The sequence below is a fragment of the Scaptodrosophila lebanonensis genome, unplaced genomic scaffold (genome assembly GCF_003285725.1).
Source record: "Scaptodrosophila lebanonensis strain 11010-0011.00,11010-0021.00 unplaced genomic scaffold, SlebRS2 tig00001410-arrow-pilon, whole genome shotgun sequence".
NCBI classification, from domain to species: Eukaryota; Metazoa; Arthropoda; class Insecta; order Diptera; family Drosophilidae; genus Scaptodrosophila; species Scaptodrosophila lebanonensis.
In genome coordinates, this window is record NW_022060738.1 from 5,455,007 (window position 1) to 5,480,299 (window position 25,293).

The window sequence follows — 25,293 nt, forward strand, 5'->3', positions numbered from 1 at the left end:
AGTTAAACAGCTGTTAAAACAGACCTCGTTAATCGAAGGCACTAATCGATTTTCAAATATTTGAACGCAAGCAAGTTGGCAAGGCCGGCTACTGTTTACATTGTGAAATCCTTTGGTTTATGTTATGTTTATTTGAGAGCGGCGGGTTTGGCTTAGCTACTGCTGCGATGGAAATTTTTGTAAAAATTTCTACAAAGACAACATTTCGAATTTATAGTCACAAAAATAATTAATCCGAAATTAAAGCAGCTGCTGATTTATTGTTTTTATTTATAATATATATGTACATACATAGTTAAGATGTACATACATATGTACATACAGCTTCAACTGCCAGCTCGTGGACATCACAAAAAACTTGATTTTGATATAAAGCTTATATCCAACTATAAATTGGAATGGGAAAAGACAGTTCGGTAAGGCTAGAAAGAGCAAAGCTGGGAAAGATATAAATTTCAAAAGTATATTATTCTGAAGGAAATTTGGACATTGGAGCTTGATCATCAGGGAAGGACTTTAGAAGTTATAAGAGATATACCTTAAATATACAAATCAGTAAAAATAATTATTGTATTTTATTAGAATTTTTCGCGTGAAAAGGGAGTTATTAAAAACTTTGGCACGACCAAGTTGAATAATGTACGTTTTATTATTCTCTTTTTATTTAAACGCAAATTTTCTTGCTTAGAAATTCAATTCTATACTAAGCCTAATACATCCAATTAAATCGTTCGACTTGGAAATAGCTTATATATTACATTTGCTGAATCGCCCATTAAAGTCGTTGAAAAAGTTGAGGTGTGTAATAAAGCAATAATAGCACATTAAACAAAATATTGAGGTTTGCGCATGGTTATGCCGTGATCCAACAATGCTGGCAACAAATCATCCATTGTCAATGTATATTTTCTGTCCTTGGGGTTCTTCTTGTCCTTGTTAGAACCATGACCACTGGAGTGCTGAATGTTTGTTGTGCGCGTTTTGCAATGCTGCAGTGCATCATTGGCGATATCAGCAATAAATTTCTGTGCAGTCACTGAAATAATACGCACAATTCGTGGGTCTATTGTTCCAAAACCAGCCTGAAAGCAGTTTTCATCGTAATTTACTTGTCTGTACATAAATATACCACTTCATTAATACTTACGGTATTTAACACCCGTTGCGTGAGGGCGTCAGCCACAGTAGGCATGTAATCCTCCAGCTGGGTCAGTAGCTCGTCCAAATCAGCCTCTTCTTGAGCTGCTGGGACTGGTACTACGTCCAGATCAAAACTCTCCTCATCCGTTTCTGTCTCCGAGTGTGAATCTGTCTCTGGCTCATCCCTTATCTCGTCAGAGTCTATCACCACAGTTTCCAGTTCCTCCTGCTTTGTATCCATATGCTCATCTTGAGTAGCCATTGTCTGTCAGTGAAAATTTAGACTCTATCGCTTGTCGTTTAGATGAGACTGTAAAAACATCTTTATCGATAGGTCGATAACACGGCGTCGTCAACATTACTATTGTGCACATCTCTACATCTTAACTTATTTCTCGAAACAACTTTGTAAAAATGGTGGGCACGAACTTTGGAATTATTTACCACAATAATGCACCAAGCGGTAGCGGTTCTAGCCAGAATACCGGTACGACTCCCTCTGCCACTGCAGCAAGTGCTGGCAACAGTGGCGAGCGAGTTACGTCCTCTTCGCACCATCTGAGTGATTTTTTGCTGCAACTGGAAGATTACACTCCCCTCTTGCCGGACGCAGGTTAGTTTTTTAGACAATTTGGCCGACAATTGACTTCCATGGTCATGTATTTTAATTTGTTTACAGTAACATCCCATTATCTGAACATGGGCGGATTCCAAGCCGATGACAAGCGACTTGTGAGATTAATCTCCATTGCTGCTCAAAAGTACATGTCGGACATAATTGATGATGCCCTGCAACACTCCAAAGCACGCACGCATATGCAAAACGTAAATACACCCGGGGGATCGAAGGTGAGCCATTTTCGTGATCATATGATATCGATTCTAAAAGTTTTGCATTGCAGGCTAAGGATCGCAAGTTCACCTTGACCATGGAAGATTTGCAGCCAGCATTGGCTGACTATGGCATCAATGTGCGCAAAATGGACTATAGCCAGTGAATATGGGGCGTCCTTCAATTTTTTTTAAGATTATATACATATAAATTACATTATACAGCGACAACAAACCGTTCAATAGAAATAAAACCGCATATGTTTATTAAATTATTAATTAAAAAATTATCATTATTATAAAATTTTAAATTTCGACTATCGCTTATCGTTTAGATGAGACTGTAAAAACATCTTTATCGATAGGTCGATAACACGGCGTCGTCAACATTACTATTGTGCACATCTCTACATCTTAACTTATTTATCGAAACAACTTTGTAAAAATGGTGGGCACAAACTTTGGAATTATTTACCACAATAATGCACCAAGCGGTAGCGGTTCTAGCCAGAATACCGGTACGACTCCCTCTGCCACTGCAGCAAGTGCTGGCAACAGTGGCGAGCGAGTTACGTCCTCTTCGCACCATCTGAGTGATTTTATGCTGCAACTGGAAGATTACACTCCCCTCTTACCGGACGCAGGTTAGTTTTTTAGACAATTTGGCCGACAATTGACTTCCATGGTCATGTATTTTAATTTATTTACAGTAACATCCCATTATCTGAACATGGGCGGATTCCAAGCCGATGACAAGCGACTTGTGAGATTAATCTCCATTGCTGCTCAAAAGTACATGTCGGACATAATTGATGATGCCCTGCAACACTCTAAAGCACGCACGCATATGCAAAACGTAAATACACCCGGGGGATCGAAGGTGAGCCATTTTCGCGATCATATGATATCGATTCTAAAAGTTTTGCATTGCAGGCCAAGGATCGCAAGTTCACCTTGACCATGGAAGATTTGCAGCCAGCATTGGCTGACTATGGCATCAATGTGCGCAAAATGGACTATAGCCAGTGAATATGGGGCGTCCTTCAATTTTTTTTTAGATTATACATATACATATAAATTACATTACACAGCGACAACAAACCGTTCAATAGAAATAAAACCGCATATGTTTATTAAATTATGGAACTATTTACTGAAGCAAAGTTTAAGCTAAATTACAAAATAATGTATTTGAGTAGTTAATATCAGATGTTAACATATCGATTACTAATACTTTAAGAGCAGTCTGTCTCAACTACTGACACGTTATAAATCTCTTAAAACTACGCGCACTGCCGCCAGCTGCGCGGAAGGCCAACACACCCGTACCGATGGTAATAGTATAATTAATCAGAAGAGTAGTCTTGTATAATTCCTGGGCATTTAAGAGCGTCAACAGGGAGACAAGCATATGAGAGCCCACTACGTAGCTAATTTGCACATATTTGTTATTGTCGCAGGCGTTGAAGAATATCACGCTCCAGAATGTATGCAGCAATACAATTGACAAAGCCTGCACAGCCGAGACAACAAAGAATATTTCTGTGCCGCCATTGTAGCCCATGGTGCCAGGTCCAGTCTGAAAATAGATTGAAAGCCATTAAGAAAAAGAGTTTCAAGGACTCGCTGCTGCACTCACCATATCGGCAAGCAAATTGACCAAAGCAAACATGCCGGAGACCAAGCCGAAACCCAAGCCAGAAACATAGGCCAATATATGTTTATTGTCAGTAATGCGGCTGTCCTCAGCCACTGCGTGCAATCCCTGCTCCGTACTACGTAGTATACGGTAGATTATATAGCGGAAGCACTCTTGGAAAAGCACGGAGAAGACTACTCCAAAGACCAATACGTCACGCAGCGGCACAACTGCAAACCAAAGAAGTGAAGAGAGGAGCAGGGAGAGCAGCCAAAAGAAAGCGGCTGCTATGAGTATAATTATCCGTACGGGATCGTTGGCGATAGTGAATACGAATAGTGCAAACGGCGGCCCAAAGGCAATAAAGGTGCAGCCAAAGAACTCGGGTAGCGTCATTTTCTCCACACAATTTGCACTTTTCCTTAAGCCGTGGGTGTTTTCGCAGCAGCAACAAGAAGCAATTTGTGCCAGGGCTGCCGAGCTAACAAACTAGCTGCAATATGTCGCTGCGTACGACGCGCGCATATGTAAACAAAGTGAGGGTTTCAAACAAATTTGAAAAACCTGTCAATGCATTATTTCACATAAATACAATAATTAATGCAAGTGAATTAAGACTTCATTCAAGTTTTATTTGCGTTAAATAAAAAGAAGGTACTATGCATTAAAGCATGCCTCATTGTGCTTAGCTCCGCCAACTATTGTGAATGAGCACGGTGTACGAACGACGCTATTTAATAAAAACCTGCGACTTGTTTTTCTCTCCATGATAAATATATTTTCCCTGTTGCTCTGTTCATTTAATATTGTAAACAGGGCCATTTTTGGCTGTGGCACACTGAATTTCAGATAAAACCACTGCTTTAATGTTTAACAACTAAGTGGCGGATTCTTGGGAAAGCTTATAACTTGCTCTAAGTCTGATAAATTCGAGAATACAAGCTTTTTCAGATTTAATTTCGCGGCAAATTACAAGTCGCAGCAAGAATAGTGACAATGCGTGAATGACTACGACACGACGCACTAGTGACGTCACAAAAAGAGAACACCATATACAGGCCTGCATAATGGCGGTGCGTGTTCATTATACCCTGGGACAAAGGCAGCCCACTTTCTTGGGTGCAGTTGTTTACGCTCACCAACGGATTAGTCACTCATATCAAAACAAAAAACATACTGCACAGCTGTTATAAGAATTCCATAATTTTGCACTGCAAACGAGCTGACGTGCATGATTATTGGTAAAAAAAAGAAAGTACGTTCCCATCACGATTACCCGCAGTCCACGGCTAAGCGTTTATAATCCATTTAAGTGCATGCTGCAATGCAAAAGCAACAACTGCCCCATGTACCATCCGTGGAAGACCCAGATGATCTGGAGAGTCCCATTGGCATTGAGGCGGGCGTATTAGCCATACAGCCGCAAACTGGCGGTGACAAAACGTTGCAAAAGGGTCTGTATATGTTAATTACTTTGCGTTAATTGATGACCAATCTATTCTAATATTAGTAGGGTTTTGGGAGCGGCCGCCTACAACGTATCAAGCACCAACCGAGGGCACAACAATGCTTCGCTTCGAAATTCTGCTGGCCCGCATAATGCCGCCCGAGGGCGAAGATCCTAAAATGAAGCGCTATGTTGTCTACAATCTGAGCGTGCGGCAAGACAGCAGCAGCGTCGACACCCAGCCAGCAACTATTGAACGGCGCTACACGGACTTCAGAGAGCTGTATGCGGCGCTGCGTCAGCAATTTCCCAATGCCATGACCAACAAGTACTTTCCAAGCAAGGTGTTAATGGGGAATTTCTCCTCGGACTTGATTGCAGAGCGCAGCGATGCCTTTGAAGCATTTCTCACCTATGTGGCTGGTCACCACTTGTTGCGCGACTCGCCCGCCTTTCTGCATTTTCTGCAGGACCAAGAGCTCAGTCAGGCGTGTCAGTTTTTGGATGAGAGACGCAACGAATTAGCCATTCCAATGTTGGAGAATTGCTTTCGTCTGCTCAACAAAATCTTTATGGATCGTTCCCGTCCCGTGTTGTTAATACTCTGCCGTTTGGTGGCTGCCTGCACCAATTCCCCTGTGCCGCATCATTCGGCAGAGCGATGGGCTCTGCTGGCACTGGCACGTTTCGATACCCTCTGCGACATTGATTTGCTGGCTCTCTATATTCCCCTTCTACACACTTGCGCGCATTTGTGGTGAGTCGCTAACAACATACACACAATATGGTCACGGTTTGCTAACCCCTTTACCTTTACAGGTGGCAGCGCGGTCAGGATCAAAAGCCCATCACAGACCGTTTAACTGACATGACCAAGAAGGGCATTAACACAACTAATACCACAACTTTAATGCAGGCCATTCACAAAATCGATCCACGTACTGAGACCATGTAATTCTGCATTAAATAACTCGAACCTAGCATAGCTAAGCTTAAAGTGCAATTAGACGACATCAATTCATTCAATTCAAATGTGTGCGATCCCAAAGTGCAATTAGTTTAAGGACAAAATTGACATTTGTAGTATTAACCAGAGATTGTTTTCCAATAATTTATTGCACGTATCATGAATCTCAAAAGCACATTAGCTACTCCTTCTGTCAATACGTATTTATTTAATTCATCATACATACAGATACGTGTGTACTTTCGTTGGTATTTGGGTTATTCCTCATTGTGATTATATTTTGAATAGTTCTAGCAAATAAATTATGGAAAAGTGTGCACTTTATTATATTTGTTTCAGCGTGACTTTTTTAAATTCAAAACTTCCAATCTGGGATTTTTGTATACAGAGGTCAACATTTTAAATCGTCCACATGCAACGAGAAGCATTTTGCATTATATTTTCAGGAGCAAATAGATAGTTAAAATATCCATATAATTTTGCGATCTTATGTGTTTAATATTTGAAATTACTTTGCAAATTGCCTTATATGTGTATTAAGGTACTCTTTGTCAAGAATCAGACGCATAATAGTGTTTTTCTCACTGATGTGCGGTTTCTTTCGTGGTATTCGGTCACAAAAATGTTCTCTATGTGAGTAATTTCTTAAGGTTTGTCCTGTGACATAAACATTATTATCTAAACTAATATGTGTTGCGATTTTAACGGCGGTTGTTTGGATTTTCTTTTTAATGTGCTGCAAAATTCAACGTTTGCTTGTGGAAGACAGTTTTTCTTTTACACTTTTTGCGCCTATATTTTACGAAGCCTTCACTTTTATAATTATTTATTATTGCTTATTGGTAATTAATAATTAATTTCCGCAAGTCTAAACGGGTACGATGCTTTGTGTTACTAATTTTTCTGGAAGCTGTCAAAAAAGTGTTCACAACTCTGCAAATTTATTTCTAAACAGGTCACAACCATAAAGAAAAAACAAAGCCAATTCTAAGAGGACATCAAATATGGCAGAGAAATTTCAAAGATTAAACATACAGGATTGCAAAAGTATAAACACACATTCCAATTATCTATTTGGTATTATACTCTCTCTTTTCTTAAAAGTGGATTCAAAATTTTGACCACTGTACTATGTTTGTATATTCCTTTGTGGATTCAAAATTTTGACCACTGTACTAAGTTTGTATATTCCTTCGTTAAAAAACTGAAGTGTTCAGCGATTAATTTGATGTCGGGAAATTAATTGCGCCCTGAAGCTATTATAAAATAATTTTTGACGGAACGAAGACAGCCGGGCATGCTAGTGGTTTCTTAGTTTAAGTTTAATCAATTTTTATAGATACATAGATCAGAAAGGTGTATGTCTCCATCATCACAAAGTTTTGCCTTAAACTTTAAAATGGTTGACGTTGAAATAAAGAAGTTAAAGTTTTGTGGTATTAAATTTGTTTAAATACTGAAATTTAAAACAGCATTATTGGAAGAATATAACGTTTGATGTGTCATTGTTAGATTTTATTTTAAAAACTATTATTTCTATTACTTAAATTCACTTACAATTTAATGCAAATTAAAGTCATGTCATAGTATTTAACTAAAAATACGTACATAGGTTATTTGTCTTTAACAAACATTCATTTTTGTTAATTTTAATTGATTCCATTAAAACGATAAAATGTACAATTCGTAATGAGGCTAATATTTCTCCGATTCTCATATCCTTTCGTGGAGATCAACGGAAGAGTCGCGTAAACGTCTTCAAAGCCTGGGAAATGGCCTTAGTTGTGTCCGCTCTGCAAGAAGATGAATCGAAATAAGTTAAAGAAATGTAAATGGCATTGAACAATATTCATAAAATAAAAATGTAACGAAGTTTAGCATACATATGTAAATAGAAATGTACGTTAAATGCGATGGCAGGAAAGGTTGTTACAACCAATTCAATTAGCAATGTCTTTGCTGAGTCACAAGTCACTCTTACCTTAACACCGTGCTACTAAACTCGTCTAATTGCTCTTGAGTGGCCGTCACATAGCCCCCACTATTCTTTTTGGGCAGCGCCTCAAGTGCATGTGCTAGAAACTTTTCCATCTGCGCACTGGTTATTACTTGTTTCAGTTCGTTAAGAACCTCGGCCACATCGGCCAACATATATGAGTGCAGCGAGAAGACCGAGGCATGTATTAGGTTAACAACTAAGGCATCGCCATGCTGTATGGCTATCTCAACGACTAGTGGTCGACATTCGGCATGTCGTGAATTGTTGGTGCGTCCCCAGGTAAGCAGATTGTTAAAGAACTTCATTACGGAAGAGTTCGCTTCTCGATGATCTAGAGAGCAAGCAATGAGTGCACATTGAAAGATGGGCGTGATTAGATTGCTCCGCAGCAGCTGCAATGGACAGCAGTCTAAATAACGCGAAGCCAAACGAAAGAAATCGTCTACGGTATCCGGATTATTGCGCAGCCCGTTATCCAATTGCAGCAGACTAAATGTGGGCTCAATGAAGGCCTGCAGCATCTCCAAGAGAATCGATATGCACTCATTGGACTTGGCAAACTCATCGACGAGTATCGAGCCCACATAAAGGAAGCAACTGTGGTGGTACAGCGCATAGAGCACGACCATTTGCTTGATCAGCGGCTCCACTAGGAGAATAGCCTGTTTCCGCACCATCCGCACCGAGTAACGTAACAGCCGACAAGTGCGCTCCATTATTCTCAAATCGCTCTGATACGTATCCATCACTCGCGAGACTAGCGGCCAGGCATCGTTCAATATTGCAACTGTGGGATGCTCAACGCTTTCGGACACATCGGGGTTTGTGTGGCGTATAATGGCGCAGGCGCGATCTATCCAATAAACCGGATCCGTGCGATCCCCCTTTTGCAGTGGAGTCGTGGGCGAGAAACTGTCTACGAGATGAGCAAGTGGTTGCAGTTGAAAACCAACGATTTCCCGTAATGCAGGCTGTAATTGCTCCCGCGGTAAGCGTGTCAGTATTAAGGAGATGCCCTTCAGCAGGCCAATGGCCACTTCATTGTTAATTTGAAAACTGTCCAGGCTGCGCGCGATTTCCACAAGACCACTTATGTGACAAACCATTTTCTGTCGGCAGGCAGCACAAATGGAGGTCAACGCAATAGCCGCTGCTGGTGCCAAACCATTCTTTTGTTGCAACGCATACAAAAGGAAATTAAGCACTGCCTGCAGCGACTCCGGATGATTCTCGATCCAGTCGCACAGCTCGCCAATCAGTAGAATCGAAGTGTAGCGCACCGCAATGTGCGTCTGCTCCGACATATTTAGTATTGCCTCAACCACCTTGGGTATGACCTCATTCTCATCGCTGCAATAAAAGAAAATGGTTAATTAGGTTCTGTGGCTTATATTCTAATATGACATCGAAATATGACATGGAGAGATAATTGAATTGCTTTTTTATTGCCAGCTTGGATAAAACTCACTCTGGAGTTTTCCAAGTATAGTATAGATGTTCCCATCTCTCGATGCAATATTATTTACACTTACGGCAATATATTTTTGGCGACATTTTGCATGATAAAAAGCGCTGCTTCTGTTGATTCCCATGTCGTTTCAGGCGCTTGCAGAATGAGGAACATTTGTTTAAAGCACGCTCCAGAGCCAACTATAAATGCAACATCTTTAATTAAATCAGAAACCTTGCGCCGAAAGTCCTGGATGGAATAATCGATATAGTTAAATATATATATGAAAAAGGAGAATACGACTGCACTTACATAGAAAGCGTTGCTCTCCTCGATAAGCCCGTCGTGATCGCTCTCCATTTGTGAATGACGATAGAGGGCACTAATCAATCGCTCAATATGTGGCCTAAAATGTGCTGTCAATTTGTCATTGTACCGTTGAAACAGGTCCTCGCTTATTCTGTACCACAGATGAAATGTAATCTCTGCCACCTCATAGTCAAAATGTCCCACACAAAGCAAGACTAGATCCAGACCCTTCAACGAGTGGTGCGGCTCGTTCTCATTCGACAGCATGTCATAGAAGAAGGCGTCGCAAAGCGATGTGAAAATGCGGCAATAGTTAATGGTTTTATCCGTATCCTCGTGCGCCACACTCATATGATATGCTGGCTCCAACATGCACACCGCACTAAAGATTTGCGCCTCCACATGCGACTCGTTGTTGCGGTAATCGCTATTGTTTGAGCCAATGCACGAGATTAGTGCACAAACGCATTCGGCGGCATTGTCATGCAATTTGCTTGATGTATCCGGCTGACTGAGCAACCGAAATGCTTCTTGTGCGAGTGGATTATCATAGATGAGCGTTGAGGGAAAGGCATGAATTACCAACCATGCGCTGAAGGTGCGCAGCGTGGCATTCAAAATGCGCTGCTTATCCAAATCTTCGCGTTGCAGGCACATGCACAGAAATTTAAGCACACACTCGGCGCTGGCATCCAACTGTTTGTGAACCTCCTCCCTTCTGTTGGCGCCTAGACGCAAGTACCGTGAGTCTATTTCCTCGGGCAGAACTTTTAACACTTCCAGTAGTGGCCAAACCGCAGCAGGATGGGGGGCCAGCATCTTGAGAAGATCATTGATGGGTTCCTGCCACGTTGCCATTAAAAGCGCTAGATCGGCAACAGCCAGACTTAATTGTGTAACAATCACATTATCCGTACGCTCATCAATTTGCCCAATATGTGTAATTAACGAATCCCTTAAAGATTCGTGAGTGTGTGGCGGCAGTTCACTGAAGGAGTTTTGAATTTTGTTACGCATGGTTTGCGCTGCAAAGTAATTGGCGTGAAGATCGCGCTTCTGGTGCAGCAGCTCATCAGCAATGGTCCAGGAGTAGATCTACATAGATGTAGCAGAATTAAATCTGGGTAAGCATCGGACCGGCCACGACCACCCCGATGGGACTGCGAATTGTGGTGAATGGATGTGTGTACTTACCGATTTTTGAAAGTCTTGCAGCCATTTATTGGCCTTTTCCTGTTCTTTGGGATTGTTTCCTTGGAATAGTGCACTGATCGCTTGATACACTACATCAACAGAGTATGTGTCCATTGCTCGAGCTTGTGTAATCAATGCATTTAGGGTGGAATTTCATTAAATTTTGCTAAATATATTTGGAAATATAGTGTGTGCACATTTCTGCATTATTTGCCATTCACAATTTCTCCTTGCAGTTATTGTGAATGTGCGTTTACATGTTGTGGTCAGAATCACCCTGTGCGTCTTGTTTTGGTCTGAGTTCCGTATTAGAGCTGTCCGACTCTCGATGATTTCGATAGGTTTGGACCATCGAAGCGGCCATCGAAAGCTTTACAGCTCTACTCTGACCATGCATTAAAATGGACAACTCCGATAGCACCGTCACGTCCTTGGATGAAAACAATTTCTGCAACAATTCTACGCGTGACATTTTGGCCGAAGGCGTTACCAATCTCTTTAAGCCTACCATCGAAAAACTTGACGAGCGTGTGGCCAACACAATACAATTGCAAGTGGAGCTGCGTGGGCAGTTGGATGCACTTGCGGCGCAGCTACGAGAGATTGAAAAGGCCCAGAATCAGATTCCTGAGTTCGCAGACAAAGTCAAGGAGTTGATTAACGTCAAACATAAAGTGACCATAATAACAAACGTACTCAGCTCGAGCCAAGAACGCCTCGCCGGCCTGCACAAGCTCATTGAGAAGGAGCAGCGGCGTCGTCAAGCATTATTGGATTCGGCTCTCACCACTGAAATATCATAGTTTGGCATGGAGACCCCTTACACAGACCATCTGACGTCACATGAGTACGAACACGTCTATGAACCTGCAGAGGATACATTTCTCTTATTAGATGCATTGGAGGCTGATTTAACATTTCTTGATAACTTGCAGCCTCGTCTCTGCCTTGAGATAGGGTCTGGCAGTGGCGTTATTATTACAGCCTTAGCCAAACGATTCTCCCATGGTGCCCTCTGCCTAGCCACAGACATAAATGAGCATGCCTGCAACGCCACGAAAAGCACGGCTAATCGCAATGCCACGAAAGTAGAAAGCATTCGCTGCAACTTAGCCAGCGCTCTCCGTACGCGCAGTGTCGATGTGCTACTCTTTAATCCGCCATATGTAGTGACTAGCGATGAGGAATTGCATAACCAACTATTTGAGGCCAGCCCGGAGAGTCGACACATCAACATGTCTACACAACGCAACCTAGTCTCTTCATGGGCCGGTGGGAAAGATGGGCGTCGCATTACAGACATCTTATTACAGCAATTGAATGACATTCTATCGCCGCAGGGCGTTTTCTATTTATTACTCCTACGCGAGAACAAACCAGATGAAATTATCGATAAGCTAGTTAGTCTTAACTTTAAGGCTGTCAAGTATATGGAACGTCGTATTCCCGGCGAATATTTGTACATATTAAAAATAACTAGATCTTAGTTCACCGGCAGTATGTTATACAATAAATCGGTGACTTGAATTTGCAATAGTATACATATAAACAAATGAATTGGGAATAGCTAAAAGCTGAATACTGTAACTATCCAAATCAAAAATATTAGTGATTGCCTAAATCACCACAAAATTTCGTTTCTATCTCTGTGGCCGAAGGATGAAAGAAACAAAACCATAGCGCATGAAATTCAAAATAAACATTCAAACCTGGAAAAACTAAAAATGCAGAAGTGTAGTGGCATATTTTGAATTTTTACTGTAATACTTTTAAAAAATGTGTAAGAAATAAAACTTTAAAGCATTTGAGGTCACTGTATATGAAACATCTGCATTCATGCAAAAATGGTTTATAATACTACACATATGTATATACCTCCTAAACAAAAGAATAGATGTTAATTTTTTTTACAAAAATGCTTATTTATTTTATTTGTTCATAATTTTTCAAGGAAAACCTAAAAAAAAAAACATTTCCTATCCTTCAAAAGTAAACTATTAATTTTTGGATAGTCCCGTTAATATGTGTGACTAAGAAACTAAGTAAATAACATTCGATTATCACTAGTTAGAGTTCCGTCTGTTATTAAATTTAACAAATCTTTCGGGCATAGTGATATACATTTCCGACAAATATCTTTTAGAATATTATTCTAAGCTTGTATCTTTTTAAAAAACTCGGTTTTTGTTCTAATTAAATTTTTATTTAGAATCAATTGAACTTTGCGGGCGATCCTGCCAGGTAGTGGCGCGCCCTTCATTCGCTCTTCAATCATCTTCGAATGGTTCGTGACAATACAACATTTCCAATCTCCAAAACAGTGCAGTACATTGTGTACGGTTTTTCTCTTGATATTTTAAAAATTTTACCTATTATTTTGTGCATATTTTTTTCTACAAGTACTTCAAAAAGTAAAATTAACTTACCTTTTTATTTATGCATATAATTTATCCACAGACTCTTTATTGTTCTAGCATTGGCCATTTGATCTTTTTAGTTAGCTAGATCCAGATATTTCAATGCCCCAGAAATACCCAACCTTTTCAGTCCATTGTTTTAATTTTTTTCTCACCTCAGGCTTCACCCATGCTAGTGAATTATGAAAACACTCTGTTTTAGTGAAATCAACATCGCATACTTTCTGTCGGGGGTCTTCACGAACCATTTCATTTATTTATTAGTTCTGAGAGGATCGTCTTGACAGCTCACCACCTAATATTTAGTGGTGTACACAAAGGACCAGACTCTCCCAGCGTAGAATCTACCTCGGCTTTGATATTGGTTAGACCAAGACCTTTCAAATGAATGTATTGTATCACAATCGATAATCAAATTTTTTCCATATTTACAGACCGCCATCTCGCTTGTCAGAATAATATTAAGGTACGTAGAGTAGCCAAAATTCAATTTTTTTGTCGGGTACCTCTGGGACTAACAACATTTTTTTTTAGTGTATGTTGGTTGCATATGGCTCATGAGTTAAAACCGGTATTTACATCCCTGCAACATCCTAAAAGAAATGCCAATCAATGAGTTACGTATGTATGTATTAGTAGCTACTACCCCTGCTCTACGCATCCATAGGAAGTCATATTCTTAAATGCTCTACCACCCTGTCTGGGTTTTTTTTGAGGGTTGTCGTCGACCGCGCACAGCTGCGTACTCGTAGGTCTGCAAGCACCCTATCCTTCGATAATTCAGAAAGTTCGAAGTTCATCTAAAGAGAATAGGATGCAGGAGTATAGTGTCTTTTCTTGAATAAAATATTGAATCGAAACTTCTGGGGAAAAAATTAATATTTCAAAACTGTACCACTAATATGTTTTTCCTTCTTAGCTTATTAATGATCTAGTCGTCACTTTAAAAATAGTATCGCCTTAAGAGAAAAACTATAATTTGGATAAATGTTCTACAAACCTTGAGTATCTGCGCCCAATAGGAAAATACCGCTTCAAGAGTGTGAAAATGACAAAGCTCTGCTTCTGAGCCAATTCAATGCAGTGTTGAAAAACGTCGCCGGATGTACCATTACAATTTGAATCCTGTATAGCTTGGTTTTAACGGAATCGATTTCAAATTGAATAAGAACTCGTAGGTAGCCCCTCCCTCCCAACATGAAAACACATGCCCTTGGCATTTCGTGGCTGCCAATTATTTTTTTTAATGTAATTACAATAATTTATTTCGTCGTTCAAAAGTTGTGTGGGTCTTTGTTTTTCACTACTGCTGGTTACTGTTCCAATTGTTCATTTGTGTTTTTGGTTTGTGTGTATGTTGTCGCTTATTTACAAAATTTTAGTTAGATTGTTCGGTTGTGTTTTATTGCTTCCTGGTATTAAATATTATTTTGGTATATGTTTACCGTATATGTAGGTAATAATATATTTGTAATGACATTTCAAGGCGTAAACTTAAAAACATTAAATGCGCTGCTTGTATTCTTGTTAGACTGTGTAGAGTTGGGCTTGACAAAAGGTATAGTATAGGATCAAGTTTGCTTTATTGGTGGTTATAGAGTCGTGTGTGTGTGTGCGCGTGTGTCTGTATATACGAGTATGTATGTATAAAGGTGTGTGGCATGGTATTAAAAATTTGGCGATACACATACATTCGAAAATATTATTGATTATCAGGGCGCACGCACGCTTAGGCGTCGTCGCTTCATCGTTCTTGAAAAATCAGTCAATGAATAAAAACGTGCATATACATATACTATATGTATAGTTGTATATGTGTGTGTGTGTGTCTGTGTGGGTTCGGGTTACTATGTAGCGAGTATGTCCGTATGTTTGTAATTACTATTGACTAAAAACGAGTCTTTAACTCGCTCGCCAATATGTAGAGCGCCAGAACGAGAACATTTTCCATAGCCCTCTTAATTCTTCATACACATACTACTAAATGTAACATTAAAAAGTTGACTTATCAGCATCATTCGTTATTCATCATAATTACGTTTTGTACAATTTACAAATGAACTCCATACATTCTTTCGTTCTTCCACACAGGGCTTCATTTACTCATTGATTTGCCTGCAACATCTTTCGAAAGATGATTGTGGAGAGGTTTTCATTTAGTAAATATAATTATGCAAGTATAGACCTAATTATTAATGTTGCAACATGTTAAATTATTAAATAGTTTGCCCTTTTCTTTACTTCCTTTTGCTTAATTTCTTTATATTTTCAAATACTTAATGCTAGTTAATAGGTGTTCTAAATGCTTGAACAAAGCGCTGAAAAAAAGAAACTGAACCTCAGCTTTAGAAATCGAACGAACTTCCCGTAGTATTAATCAAATTTTAGGGACGGCCCTTTGTAGACCTTTCTGTACTGCGCATGCGGACCAGCTAGTCACAGATGATGGTGAAATATTTATGAATGTTTGTTTGTTCAAGCCCACAGAGATGGACACGAACATTTTGAAGCCATATTCAAATAATAGTTTTTCTTTTCTTAGAAAATTATAACGTTTCGAATTTGGTTTTTTGTTTTCAATAATTTTATCGTTTTATTTAAATACATTCCGTGTTTGTTTTTTGTTGTTGTTTGTTTTTCATTACGGTTTGTGTTTGTTGTATTTTTGTTGGGTGTGTGTACTTTCAATCATTAATGGTAACGTCTAATTTTAATAATGATTTTTATTAGATGTTTTCGCGCCTAGTTGATTTCCTGTCTGTTTGTTTTAAGTAAATCAAGTATCTCCTCCGTTTTGCTTACACTTTTCTCTGGCTTTTTCTTCACTTGGTTATTATAAATTTGTTGTTTAATTTAAGACTTATGATATAAAGGAAAGAAAGAGCTCGGTTTCTTGTATTTTGTTTCCGTGTATAGTGGGAGGTTGTTTACTTTTTGTTTTGTTTCTTTCGCCCCATATGCACTACGAGCGAATATATTTCAATTACAATTTTTGTTGGTTTTGAATTTTTTATAAAAAAATTACACATAAAATACAATTAAAATAATATAAGAAATAAAAAATTATTTCTTAACATAAAATTATATATTTTGCGATTTTTTTGTGTTGTTTTTCTCTGGTTGTTGTTTTGCTTGTAATTTTGTTTATTATTTATTTAAATATTTTTTGTTTTATTTTATTTTGTATCTTTGACTACATTACAATTATTACGCGTCATCCTCCGAACCGGATCCGTCGTCGTTATCGTCATCATCATCTGAAATTGAGGGTGTTAATTAGACTTTGCCTTTGCTGTTAAATAATTTTAGCAACAGCCTTACCTTCACATTCAATGTCATCTTCCTCGGCATCGTAGGGGATGTCATACTCATCGCTTCCCATATCACTTTCATCATTTTCGGGATCCTCCTCATCGGAATCACCGTCAGCGGGTTTATCTTTCTTGGCTTTCTTTGATTCGGCGGATTTTGCCTGGAAAAAAGAAGGAGAAAACGACTTAAGTACAGAATACACAATACACAAAACAGCAAGGACAACAGTAGCAGCATTAAAAAGGGTCCAATGCGCCCAACTCAAACCCACACATCTCCTTGATCAAGGGCAAACAACAGCCACCGGGCATCAAAATGTTCGGTTCATGCCAACAAAACATAAAATTAACGCACAATTCCCGTTACATGTCCCCCATCCACATGTATGTAACGATGTGGGTATACATGTCTGTATCTGTATGAGAAAACATGGGCGCAAAATGCTATAAAATGTATATTTAAAGCCCACACAGAATATAAAACAATGTCGAAAAGAAAACTACTCTTTTTCATTGGCGCAGGCGGGCTTGAAGAAAAATCGTTATTTTCGCCGTAAAAAACCCATTTGAAAAATGCGCGCGTCAAATGTAATTCGCTCTAGCACGCACCAAACCAAGAGAGCAAGGAGCAGCTGTGAGAGCGCAAAAGCGGCATTGAAAGAGAGAGGGAGAGAGCTATTGCCACGTTTTGTACATATACACATGTATACAAGTGCAGCGCTGCTTGTTTACATATTATTTACAAAGACGGCATATTTACTACGAGTATACATACATATGTATGTATATGTATACATGCATATGTACATATTTATTAAATAAGTACAACTACAGCGGCGGCGCAGAGGGGATAGATACATATGCATACCGTATTCGTGAGATATAAAAACTAGTCACAGTGAGCAGCGCAGCCAAGCGTGCGTTCGACCCACTGCAGAAGGGAAAGCAGCGACGCAAATAACGCAGCGCAGCTGCCACCATAATATTCGATTGTATGTGTGAGTAGTGCAGGCAAAGCCAAAACTGTACCTGAAAACGCCGTCCCAAATGAGCCAACAAAGTTGCATGAATGAACGACACACACACACACACACATACAGTGAACAACGCAGAGCATGTAACTTGCCATCTGCAGCAGCAGCAAAAAAAAGGCGCAAACTGAGACGACGACGTCGCTGCTGTAACGTGCTGCTGGTTAGCGGCACAGCTTGTGCGTGGGTTCAACTTAGTTGAAGAGCGGGCCAAATACATAAGCGGTCACGTTTCTATGTAAAGCAAAACCAGTATGTAGCATACACATATAAATAGTAAATACATACATGATTTTACCGCATCGATTGTTAAAAATAAAAATAATAACCGAAGTAAGGGAGGGAGGGTATTAAGGCGCTCTGAAATCGAACCAAGTAACACAAGACAAGAGTTTTTGGAACAAAGAAAACTGATTAATAGTAGAGATATGTAGATAAGGAAGGCTTGTTTGGATGACAAGAAAAATAAATAAAAACAAGCAATGGAAAATATAAATATCTTTAGGGAAACAATATACCGAAATGTATGGAATTGGTTTTGAAGAACAAAAAACAACTAGTAAACAAATTCATAATTTTGCGCCAACTCAAAGACTTGGCAGCACTGCCAATTACAACAAACGATTCTACGTAATAAGCCACCCTGTTTGCTTTATATGCAGTACTACATGTACCAAAATAAATACGCGCATACAGCAAAAAAAAAAGTGAAAGATAAATGTAGGTACGCACATAAATACACACGCAAACTCGCAAATACAATACATAGGCAATTACAAGATGAGAAGAGAGACCTACTTGCCGCCTGAGAGAGAGAGAGAGAGAGGACGAAGAGAGTTGAGAAAGAGCTCGCCGCTCACCATACAAGCTAAAACTGTACATTCGTTTGAGTTGTCAAATCGTTTGATTTGCTAATTTATGTGCCGCTTTTTATGCTTTCGTCTACAAAAATAAATATGTTCATATGTATGTATGTGTATGTATATGAATTTCATTTTTATCAAAAAATTGCTTTTCCGATTATTATGGGGGCAAAAGGAATGGAATGTTTTTGAACAGTAAAACTTGCTCGACTGCCCCATGAGCGCCATCTAATATGGCGTCTGCCGGCCGGCTTTACCTGAGGTGTCGTTGCTGAGAGCGCGTTTTCTGTCAGTGCGACAACACTTCCAAGTTGTTGTTTCTGCTGCTGCTACTTTTGGAACAATGCACAATTGCGAATTGCAATGCGTCGTGAATTAATAATAAGGCCAAATGCAGACAAATAGCCAGTGTTCGAGAGTATAATGGTTTCTCTCCTAACTAGCAGTTGCATACATACGTATGTACATGATGCTTAATAAGAATTATCGTGTCGACATTAATACAAACATATGCACATGCAAAAAATAATTATTATGTTGTGTGCGGGTGTTGCAAGGCCGCTGCCTGCTAAATACCTATGTACATAAATATGCAGATAGGTTACTACATACATACATATGTAAGTAAGTACAACGTTTTAGAATTATTTCTCTATATTTTTGCTTGGTACACGTCAGTGTTAATGACCTGTTCTACAATGTATTTGATTTGGCTTATTCAGCATGTATATATATGTATATATACATATTAATGAAAAAATTTATTAAAAATACATTAGCGTATTCTCTGCCCTTAGCTCAGTGCTACCTCACAGATACAGATACAAAACAAATGTGCTCAATAACTGTACCAGCGCAGCAATGTGGCTGGCAGTCTAACCTCAATTTGAACCTAACAACAATAATCTTTGATTACTACTTTGCAATCATCTTAAATTTAATCGTAAACAACACACTAATATGTACATAATTTCTTCCATCATTTGTATTCACATACTGCGCAAGTATATAATAGAGCGCGCGCACATTTTAGCGCTCTCTGCCTCTCCCACTCTCTGGATTTCGTTGGCCGTGGTAGTGGTAAACGCCAACAAGATAGAAAGGTGCTGAGAAAACGTGTGTATCTATTTCTAGAACATTTTTTTCTGAATGCCTTTCGTAAAGTTTAATTTTTAACGCATTTTGTAATGTCGATGATCGCCAGCAGACACAAGTGGGGCTCTCTAACTCTGCCTACATATGAATCATTAAAGCAAAATTTAGCGCGTAAACAAAACAACCGATGAATGGCACGATCGATAACGATAACGGCACCGAGAGCACACAAGAGACAAAACAAGTGCGTCGTTTGTTTTCAGCGGCTTTGTTGTTAAACACACACACACACATGTATATATATATAAATGTACTCAATATACAAACAGAAAAATTGATTAGTGTTAATAGCAAAGGCAAGAACTGTACTAGTGAATGCCTTTATTTTTCCTCCCACCACTGCTACTTTGTTTCCGTTGATGTTAATGGTTTTGTTTTTTTACTTACTTCAGCTGGCCTCTTTGTGCCTTTTACTAAATCCTTTGCGGGCGCGGCAACAGCATCAGACGCATCGGCAGCATCCTCGCCATCCTTCGCTGTGCCATTGTCAGCTGCGGCGTCGCCAGCAGCATCAGCCGCTGCTTTATCCTCGGCCGCCGCTTTGGCTTTGAGATCCTCCTTTACCGCTGCAACATCGTCGCTGGCGGCAACCTTCTCTACGGCAACATCACCATTGTTTTGTTGTTCTGTGGCTGCAGACATTTTCTTATTTTTGTGGTTGTTTGAACTTGTTTCAAAACTTATTTTAAAATTATATAACACGAGCGGTTATATATATATATGTGTATATATGTTTTTGTTGTAAATATAGTTGATTTTATTCTATTTAACAGCTTCTCTTGTATTCGTTCAGTTGAAAAAAGAAGCAAAATGTGTATACTCCGCTTTAGATTGCTGTTCGAAAAATTGGTTGGATTGTTGAAATTAGCGCAAATATTCGGAAAAAACGAGAACCGCACCGCACGAAGCACATAAACACACTGTCCGAATGTCTCGCACGGCGTGTGTATTTAACTTTTTCAATCCACACACACACACACACGCATCCACACTAGAAGGCGGTCAGGCAACACACAGATACTATTTTTGTGCTCTCGTACGAGTGTGGTGGCTCTCGTTTTCTCTCTCGCGGTCGTTTGCGCGCGTATTGAGCTCGCTCTTGCCTTCTGCAGTTAAATTCACTCAATGGCTCTCTCTCTATCTCCCACACACTGCAACAAAAACCATTGCGGCATTTGTACAGCAGCAGTCGGCAAAGTAGAGAGAAGGCGACAACAACAACAACAACGGCAACAGCGAGAACAATAATAAAGACGACCAAATTAAATTCAAAAAATATCTGTTATAAAAATTAGTATTTTATAATTAAGGCGCTTAGTCGGTCAGAGGCATTAAAAATATCTGCTCGCATATTCAGGAGGATATTTGTGCCTTGGCCAACCACTCGCTTTGTCTATTTGTTATTTAATTTTCCAGGCTTTTTCTAACCACCGATGTGTACCCGTTGAAGGCTCGTACTCGACTGAAAACGCAATCCCAAGCAAGACAAATTTCTGACCGCTTGATAAGTATGCGAGCAACATAAGGCAGCTGGCAGACGCCTAGTTTTTGATCCATTGCTCCTAAATCCTTATTTGTATAATCCTAGGACCCCATTTGGACGATAGACGTAATTCCTGGCTTAATTTTGACGTTTTTATGGATGCTCTACGATCAAAATGAAATCTAAAATTGATGCCTCGAGTGGGTTTCGTGATTAATTCCATACAAAATCTGCTTGGGTTTCTTGAGTACAGTCAGCGCCGACGTTCGCCGGTACGTTTGGCGGTAAATTTGAAAATTGCCGGGCGGCTCGTATTATTTGTTCGTGTGACAGGCGTTGTAGTTCTTTCTTGTTCTTACTGCTGCTGGTCTGTAGATGTTGGATACATTGGGGGCTGACAGGCGGTTCGTCTGTTGGTTTGGTGGTTTGGCGTTCCGTCATAGCGTACGATAGCGCGTGAGTCAGTCGTCTTTAGCGTGGCTGTTGTTATTGTTGCTGTTTATGGAAGTGTTGCAGCTTGTTGGTGGCAGGCGTTGGAGCTGCACGAAGGGGTAGGTGGTGGGTGATGTGGCTGTGGCTGTGGCGTTGCCTGGTGGTTCGCATGACTGTGACTGTGTAGCGAGCGTTAGTACAATTCTCTGTTGGTTGCACACTCTATAACAGAGATTGCTTGTTGTACGTAGCACAAGATTATAAGGGTATACGTATGAATGTACATATGAATGTATGTACGAATGTACATATGTATGTATGTAGTAACCTATCTGCATATTTATGTACATAGGTATCATACATATATACATAAACCAATATGCCATACATATGTATGCATGTTCAAATCAATCCCATTTTAAAAACTATTACATATGTACATAAGTATGTAATTAATCAAACTAGCATACATATACATACATACATGTATGTATATATTTTCAAATATACATTCATAATATGTGCATACGTATGTATGTATGTATGTATAAATGTTAGTTTAATTTTTTGAATCTATAAAATATTTATTTAAACAATGGAATGTGGTCTATCCAGAATGTTTTTATAGGTTTTTTGAACACGAAGGTGCTGGGTAGTAGTTTGTTGCTTCACAAAATTATGAAAATAAATGAACTATAACGTGGAAAGTATCAACACGACAATGACCCAAAGCATACGGCTTATGATCTGCGCATGTGGCTTGCACATCATGTAAAACATACTTTGCTGCATCCGCCCCAATCTCCAGGTCTAAACCCCATCGAACATTTGTGGGAAGAATTAGATAGACGTGTAAAAAAACGCGCTATATCTACAAAGGCCGAGCTGAAGGTGGCACTGGTGGAGGAGTGGCGCAATATTGGATCAGAAACCACTCAAAGTTTGGTTTCTTCGATGCCCAGACGCTTGGAAGCAGTCATTAAACCTAAGGGCTTAGCCACAAAATATTAATTTATGTTTAAAAACGGTTATTTATGTTAATTTTAAGTATTTTTGGTTAAGTGTGCCAATAATTTTGTTCAGGCGAAAACGGCTGTTTTTTTATATTTTTAATTTTCTTAAATTAATGGAAAAATATAAATGAATGAAATAAAGTAATTTTAGTAGGAAATTGATCAATGTATATGAATAAAATTTGTTTTATTTAAATATCACCATATTTCATGGAGAAACACTGTGCGAAAGTCAGACATGCCAACTGTGCCAATAATTTTGTTCGTCACTGTACATAACACATTATATGTATGTATCTTTTATTTGTTTGATCCATTTTTTCATATTTTTGTATATTTTACCTTAGATTACACGAAAAAGTATATTTATACACATACACATGTGTACATTGTTTTAGATTTACAATGAAATTCCACTCCTATTTACTTTTTGAACTTTTTAAATAAACCCCTTTTTTAGGTCTACTCAAGTTTTATATTAAACTATTCATTCTATTTTTATAAGCTTTAAGCGACTCAAGATCGTGATAGGAGTCTAAATGGTCGACTTAATGAAACATGAAAACGTAGAGTGCAATAATATGTACATACATATGTATGTATTGTATGTATGTACATACAACATTTTTCAACCAAGGCTCACCCCCATTCTGTAAGATGTTCCATTTATCTCTTAGATCGCATGCTTGTGGCTCTATTATTTACTGACTCCGTTCGTTACGTGAATCAAGTAAGTTAGTTCAGGAATTAACTAATGAGCCATCGCTCCAGACAATAATACAGAGTACGATTTGGCAGTGCTGCCGTTTGCCTTGTTCCGGACGCTATGTGTATATTTTATATGCCAAAACAAATACATGTGTCCATACACATATGTATGTATACATATTTATGTGAGCGAGCAATCTGAATATTATGGAAGACAGCCGACCACCCTACCTATCGCTAATTAAAACTGTCGATTTGTCGGCCGCCTCTCTCTACCAGTTTTGAGTGCCGGCAACGTAAGCTCGTTCGCTTTGCTGTTGTTGGCCATGACAAACACCTGTAATCGTGCGGCACAGAGACAATCATTGAGTTATCATACATATGTGAGCACCGACGACTACAGGCAAGCCAAAGTGACTTTTGAGTCGGTGAGCCCTAACATTCTTGATAAGCCGATTTGCGTCTTGGTTTTGTGGTGCGGTCGTTGCTGCTCAAGATTTCAGTGTGCAATTGAGTGCTGTGGCGTACACTTAGTGGTTGTGTTCTCACATTGTTTTTCTGAATACTAACACCCTGTTAATGCACCTTCCTCTAAATGAGTATATGGGTTGTGCTTTCGCGGATGTTCAAGAATGGATATATATCCAATAGATCCATAAATATTGTTGGGTTAATATTGAATGTATAATAGTTAAAAAACCCAAACTTGGTGTTGTAGCTAGGTCTTACCTAGAAAAAACACGTCTAAGTTTTTTTTTTTCATCGATGCATCTCCCTACTCCTCTACTACTTATAACAATTTTTCCGTTTCTCTTGCAATTGCATATTTTTAAATTTTGTGTGAAATTTCATTAAAGAAATTATTTTCAAAATGCCAGGAAGACAGTATGCATTTAATTGGTAAAGTAATAGGGGTACGTCGGTGTTATACATAAAATAAAAAGAAATTGTTTATCAATGGGTCTTTGACCAGGGTTCGAAATAATTTAATTATTATTTTAATAAAGTTTATTTTGTAGTGCAGATTAAGGTTTTATGAGGTAGAAGATGCTTTCTTCTGCCTGTAACATTGCACAAACCTAATATAATTCCTAATATAATTCTTCGGGTATAGGGCATAAATGTAAGCATGCGCGACATTAAAAGCTTGCTTTTTATTTTGTGTATCAGTCTAACCTCATCTCACCCTAATTTAACCATTTCACATTATTACAAGGCCAATTAATGCATACACTTACATATATAGAAGTATCTAGGCTATGCTTATAGGGGGCCTAAAAACGCAGTGTTACAGCAGTAAGCACGTAGAACTAAACCGTTTAGGCCTTTTGAATAACATTAAATTTCAGATATCACGACTTTTTTTTTGTGGAACATATAAGTATTTTCCGAATCAATATCATTTATATTTTATCTAAGCTCTCACGAAAAAGGAAAACGCTAATAGACCGAATGAAATAAACTTGGCATGGTTCACCAAAATGAAAATGAAGTACAAGAACATATATACATACATACATACATATGTACGTACTTACTCTTATACAACACTCAGAAGGTAAATTTGACATTTTCTCTACTATATGTGTGTTTGTATAGAATAAAGGGAAAAATTACCTATATATTTCTGGGTTCTGGGAACATAACTGTCATCTTTGAGGTGGAACCAATAAAATAAATTAATATTTGCATATGTATATTTTTCTGTTCCTAGCTTATCTATGAGTTAATCTAAGTGAGTTGACAGAATGACTCAAATATACTATGGTTGTTTAACGGAATTAAAAGTAGAACCGCTCTAAACCTCCTTAGCAACCTCAACCTAGATAACATACAAAAATCCTACTCTTCATAAAAACATCCAACATGTACCACAAAATCTAAAATCTCCTGTAAATATAAGA

The 25,293-nt window shown here is 38.8% G+C and overlaps 9 protein-coding genes across 10 annotated transcripts; 5 read left to right on the plus strand and 4 right to left on the minus strand.

The window, feature by feature from the left end:
- Positions 1-775: 775 nt before the first annotated feature.
- LOC115630657 (transcription initiation factor TFIID subunit 10) lies at positions 776-1,439 on the minus strand. The gene is made up of 2 exons (XM_030527298.1): positions 1,148-1,439; positions 776-1,082 (listed from the first exon to the last, which is right to left on the minus strand). The coding sequence occupies exons 1-2, from the start codon at positions 1,400-1,402 to the stop codon at positions 825-827; spliced, it is 513 nt and encodes a 170-aa protein (XP_030383158.1). The 5' UTR covers positions 1,403-1,439; the 3' UTR covers positions 776-824.
- An 87-nt stretch (positions 1,440-1,526) lies between these two features.
- LOC115630688 (transcription initiation factor TFIID subunit 10b-like) lies at positions 1,527-2,246 on the plus strand. Its single transcript, XM_030527338.1, has 3 exons — positions 1,527-1,753; positions 1,820-1,989; positions 2,043-2,246. Exons 1-3 carry the CDS (start codon positions 1,555-1,557, stop codon positions 2,136-2,138), a joined length of 465 nt encoding a protein of 154 aa, XP_030383198.1. The 5' UTR covers positions 1,527-1,554; the 3' UTR covers positions 2,139-2,246.
- A 164-nt stretch (positions 2,247-2,410) lies between these two features.
- On the plus strand, positions 2,411-3,109 carry LOC115630582 (transcription initiation factor TFIID subunit 10b-like). The gene is made up of 3 exons (XM_030527200.1): positions 2,411-2,615; positions 2,682-2,851; positions 2,905-3,109. The coding sequence occupies exons 1-3, from the start codon at positions 2,417-2,419 to the stop codon at positions 2,998-3,000; spliced, it is 465 nt and encodes a 154-aa protein (XP_030383060.1). The 5' UTR covers positions 2,411-2,416; the 3' UTR covers positions 3,001-3,109.
- On the minus strand, positions 3,101-4,060 carry LOC115630581 (gamma-secretase subunit Aph-1). Its single transcript, XM_030527199.1, has 2 exons — positions 3,611-4,060; positions 3,101-3,550 (listed from the first exon to the last, which is right to left on the minus strand). The coding sequence occupies exons 1-2, from the start codon at positions 4,004-4,006 to the stop codon at positions 3,227-3,229; spliced, it is 720 nt and encodes a 239-aa protein (XP_030383059.1). The 5' UTR covers positions 4,007-4,060; the 3' UTR covers positions 3,101-3,226.
- Positions 4,061-4,762: 702 nt separating this feature from the next.
- Positions 4,763-6,348, plus strand: LOC115630606 (sorting nexin-20). 2 transcript variants are annotated; one of them, XM_030527226.1, is made up of 4 exons: positions 4,763-4,865; positions 4,924-5,064; positions 5,121-5,814; positions 5,877-6,348. In XM_030527226.1, coding segments are annotated over exons 1-4 (972 nt in total). In that variant the 5' UTR covers positions 4,763-4,864; the 3' UTR covers positions 6,013-6,348. The 2 variants fall into 2 exon arrangements, with proteins under 2 accessions (XP_030383086.1, XP_030383088.1); XM_030527228.1 differs by having other exon boundaries at positions 5,124-5,814.
- Positions 6,349-7,517: 1,169 nt separating this feature from the next.
- LOC115630480 (transportin-3) lies at positions 7,518-11,160 on the minus strand. Its single transcript, XM_030527060.1, has 5 exons — positions 10,977-11,160; positions 9,786-10,877; positions 9,556-9,722; positions 8,006-9,373; positions 7,518-7,817 (listed from the first exon to the last, which is right to left on the minus strand). The coding sequence occupies exons 1-5, from the start codon at positions 11,088-11,090 to the stop codon at positions 7,757-7,759; spliced, it is 2,802 nt and encodes a 933-aa protein (XP_030382920.1). The 5' UTR covers positions 11,091-11,160; the 3' UTR covers positions 7,518-7,756.
- A 172-nt stretch (positions 11,161-11,332) lies between these two features.
- LOC115630603 (SNAPIN protein homolog) lies at positions 11,333-11,813 on the plus strand. Its single transcript, XM_030527223.1, has one exon. It carries the CDS (start codon positions 11,378-11,380, stop codon positions 11,777-11,779), a length of 402 nt encoding a protein of 133 aa, XP_030383083.1. The 5' UTR covers positions 11,333-11,377; the 3' UTR covers positions 11,780-11,813.
- On the plus strand, positions 11,760-12,732 carry LOC115630602 (methyltransferase N6AMT1). The gene has a single exon (XM_030527222.1). It carries the CDS (start codon positions 11,786-11,788, stop codon positions 12,461-12,463), a length of 678 nt encoding a protein of 225 aa, XP_030383082.1. The 5' UTR covers positions 11,760-11,785; the 3' UTR covers positions 12,464-12,732.
- Positions 12,733-16,456: 3,724 nt separating this feature from the next.
- LOC115630616 (bacchus) lies at positions 16,457-20,759 on the minus strand. Its single transcript, XM_030527243.1, has 3 exons — positions 20,141-20,759; positions 16,715-16,865; positions 16,457-16,650 (listed from the first exon to the last, which is right to left on the minus strand). Exons 1-3 carry the CDS (start codon positions 20,393-20,395, stop codon positions 16,601-16,603), a joined length of 456 nt encoding a protein of 151 aa, XP_030383103.1. The 5' UTR covers positions 20,396-20,759; the 3' UTR covers positions 16,457-16,600.
- Between the last annotated feature and the right edge of the window lie 4,534 nt (positions 20,760-25,293).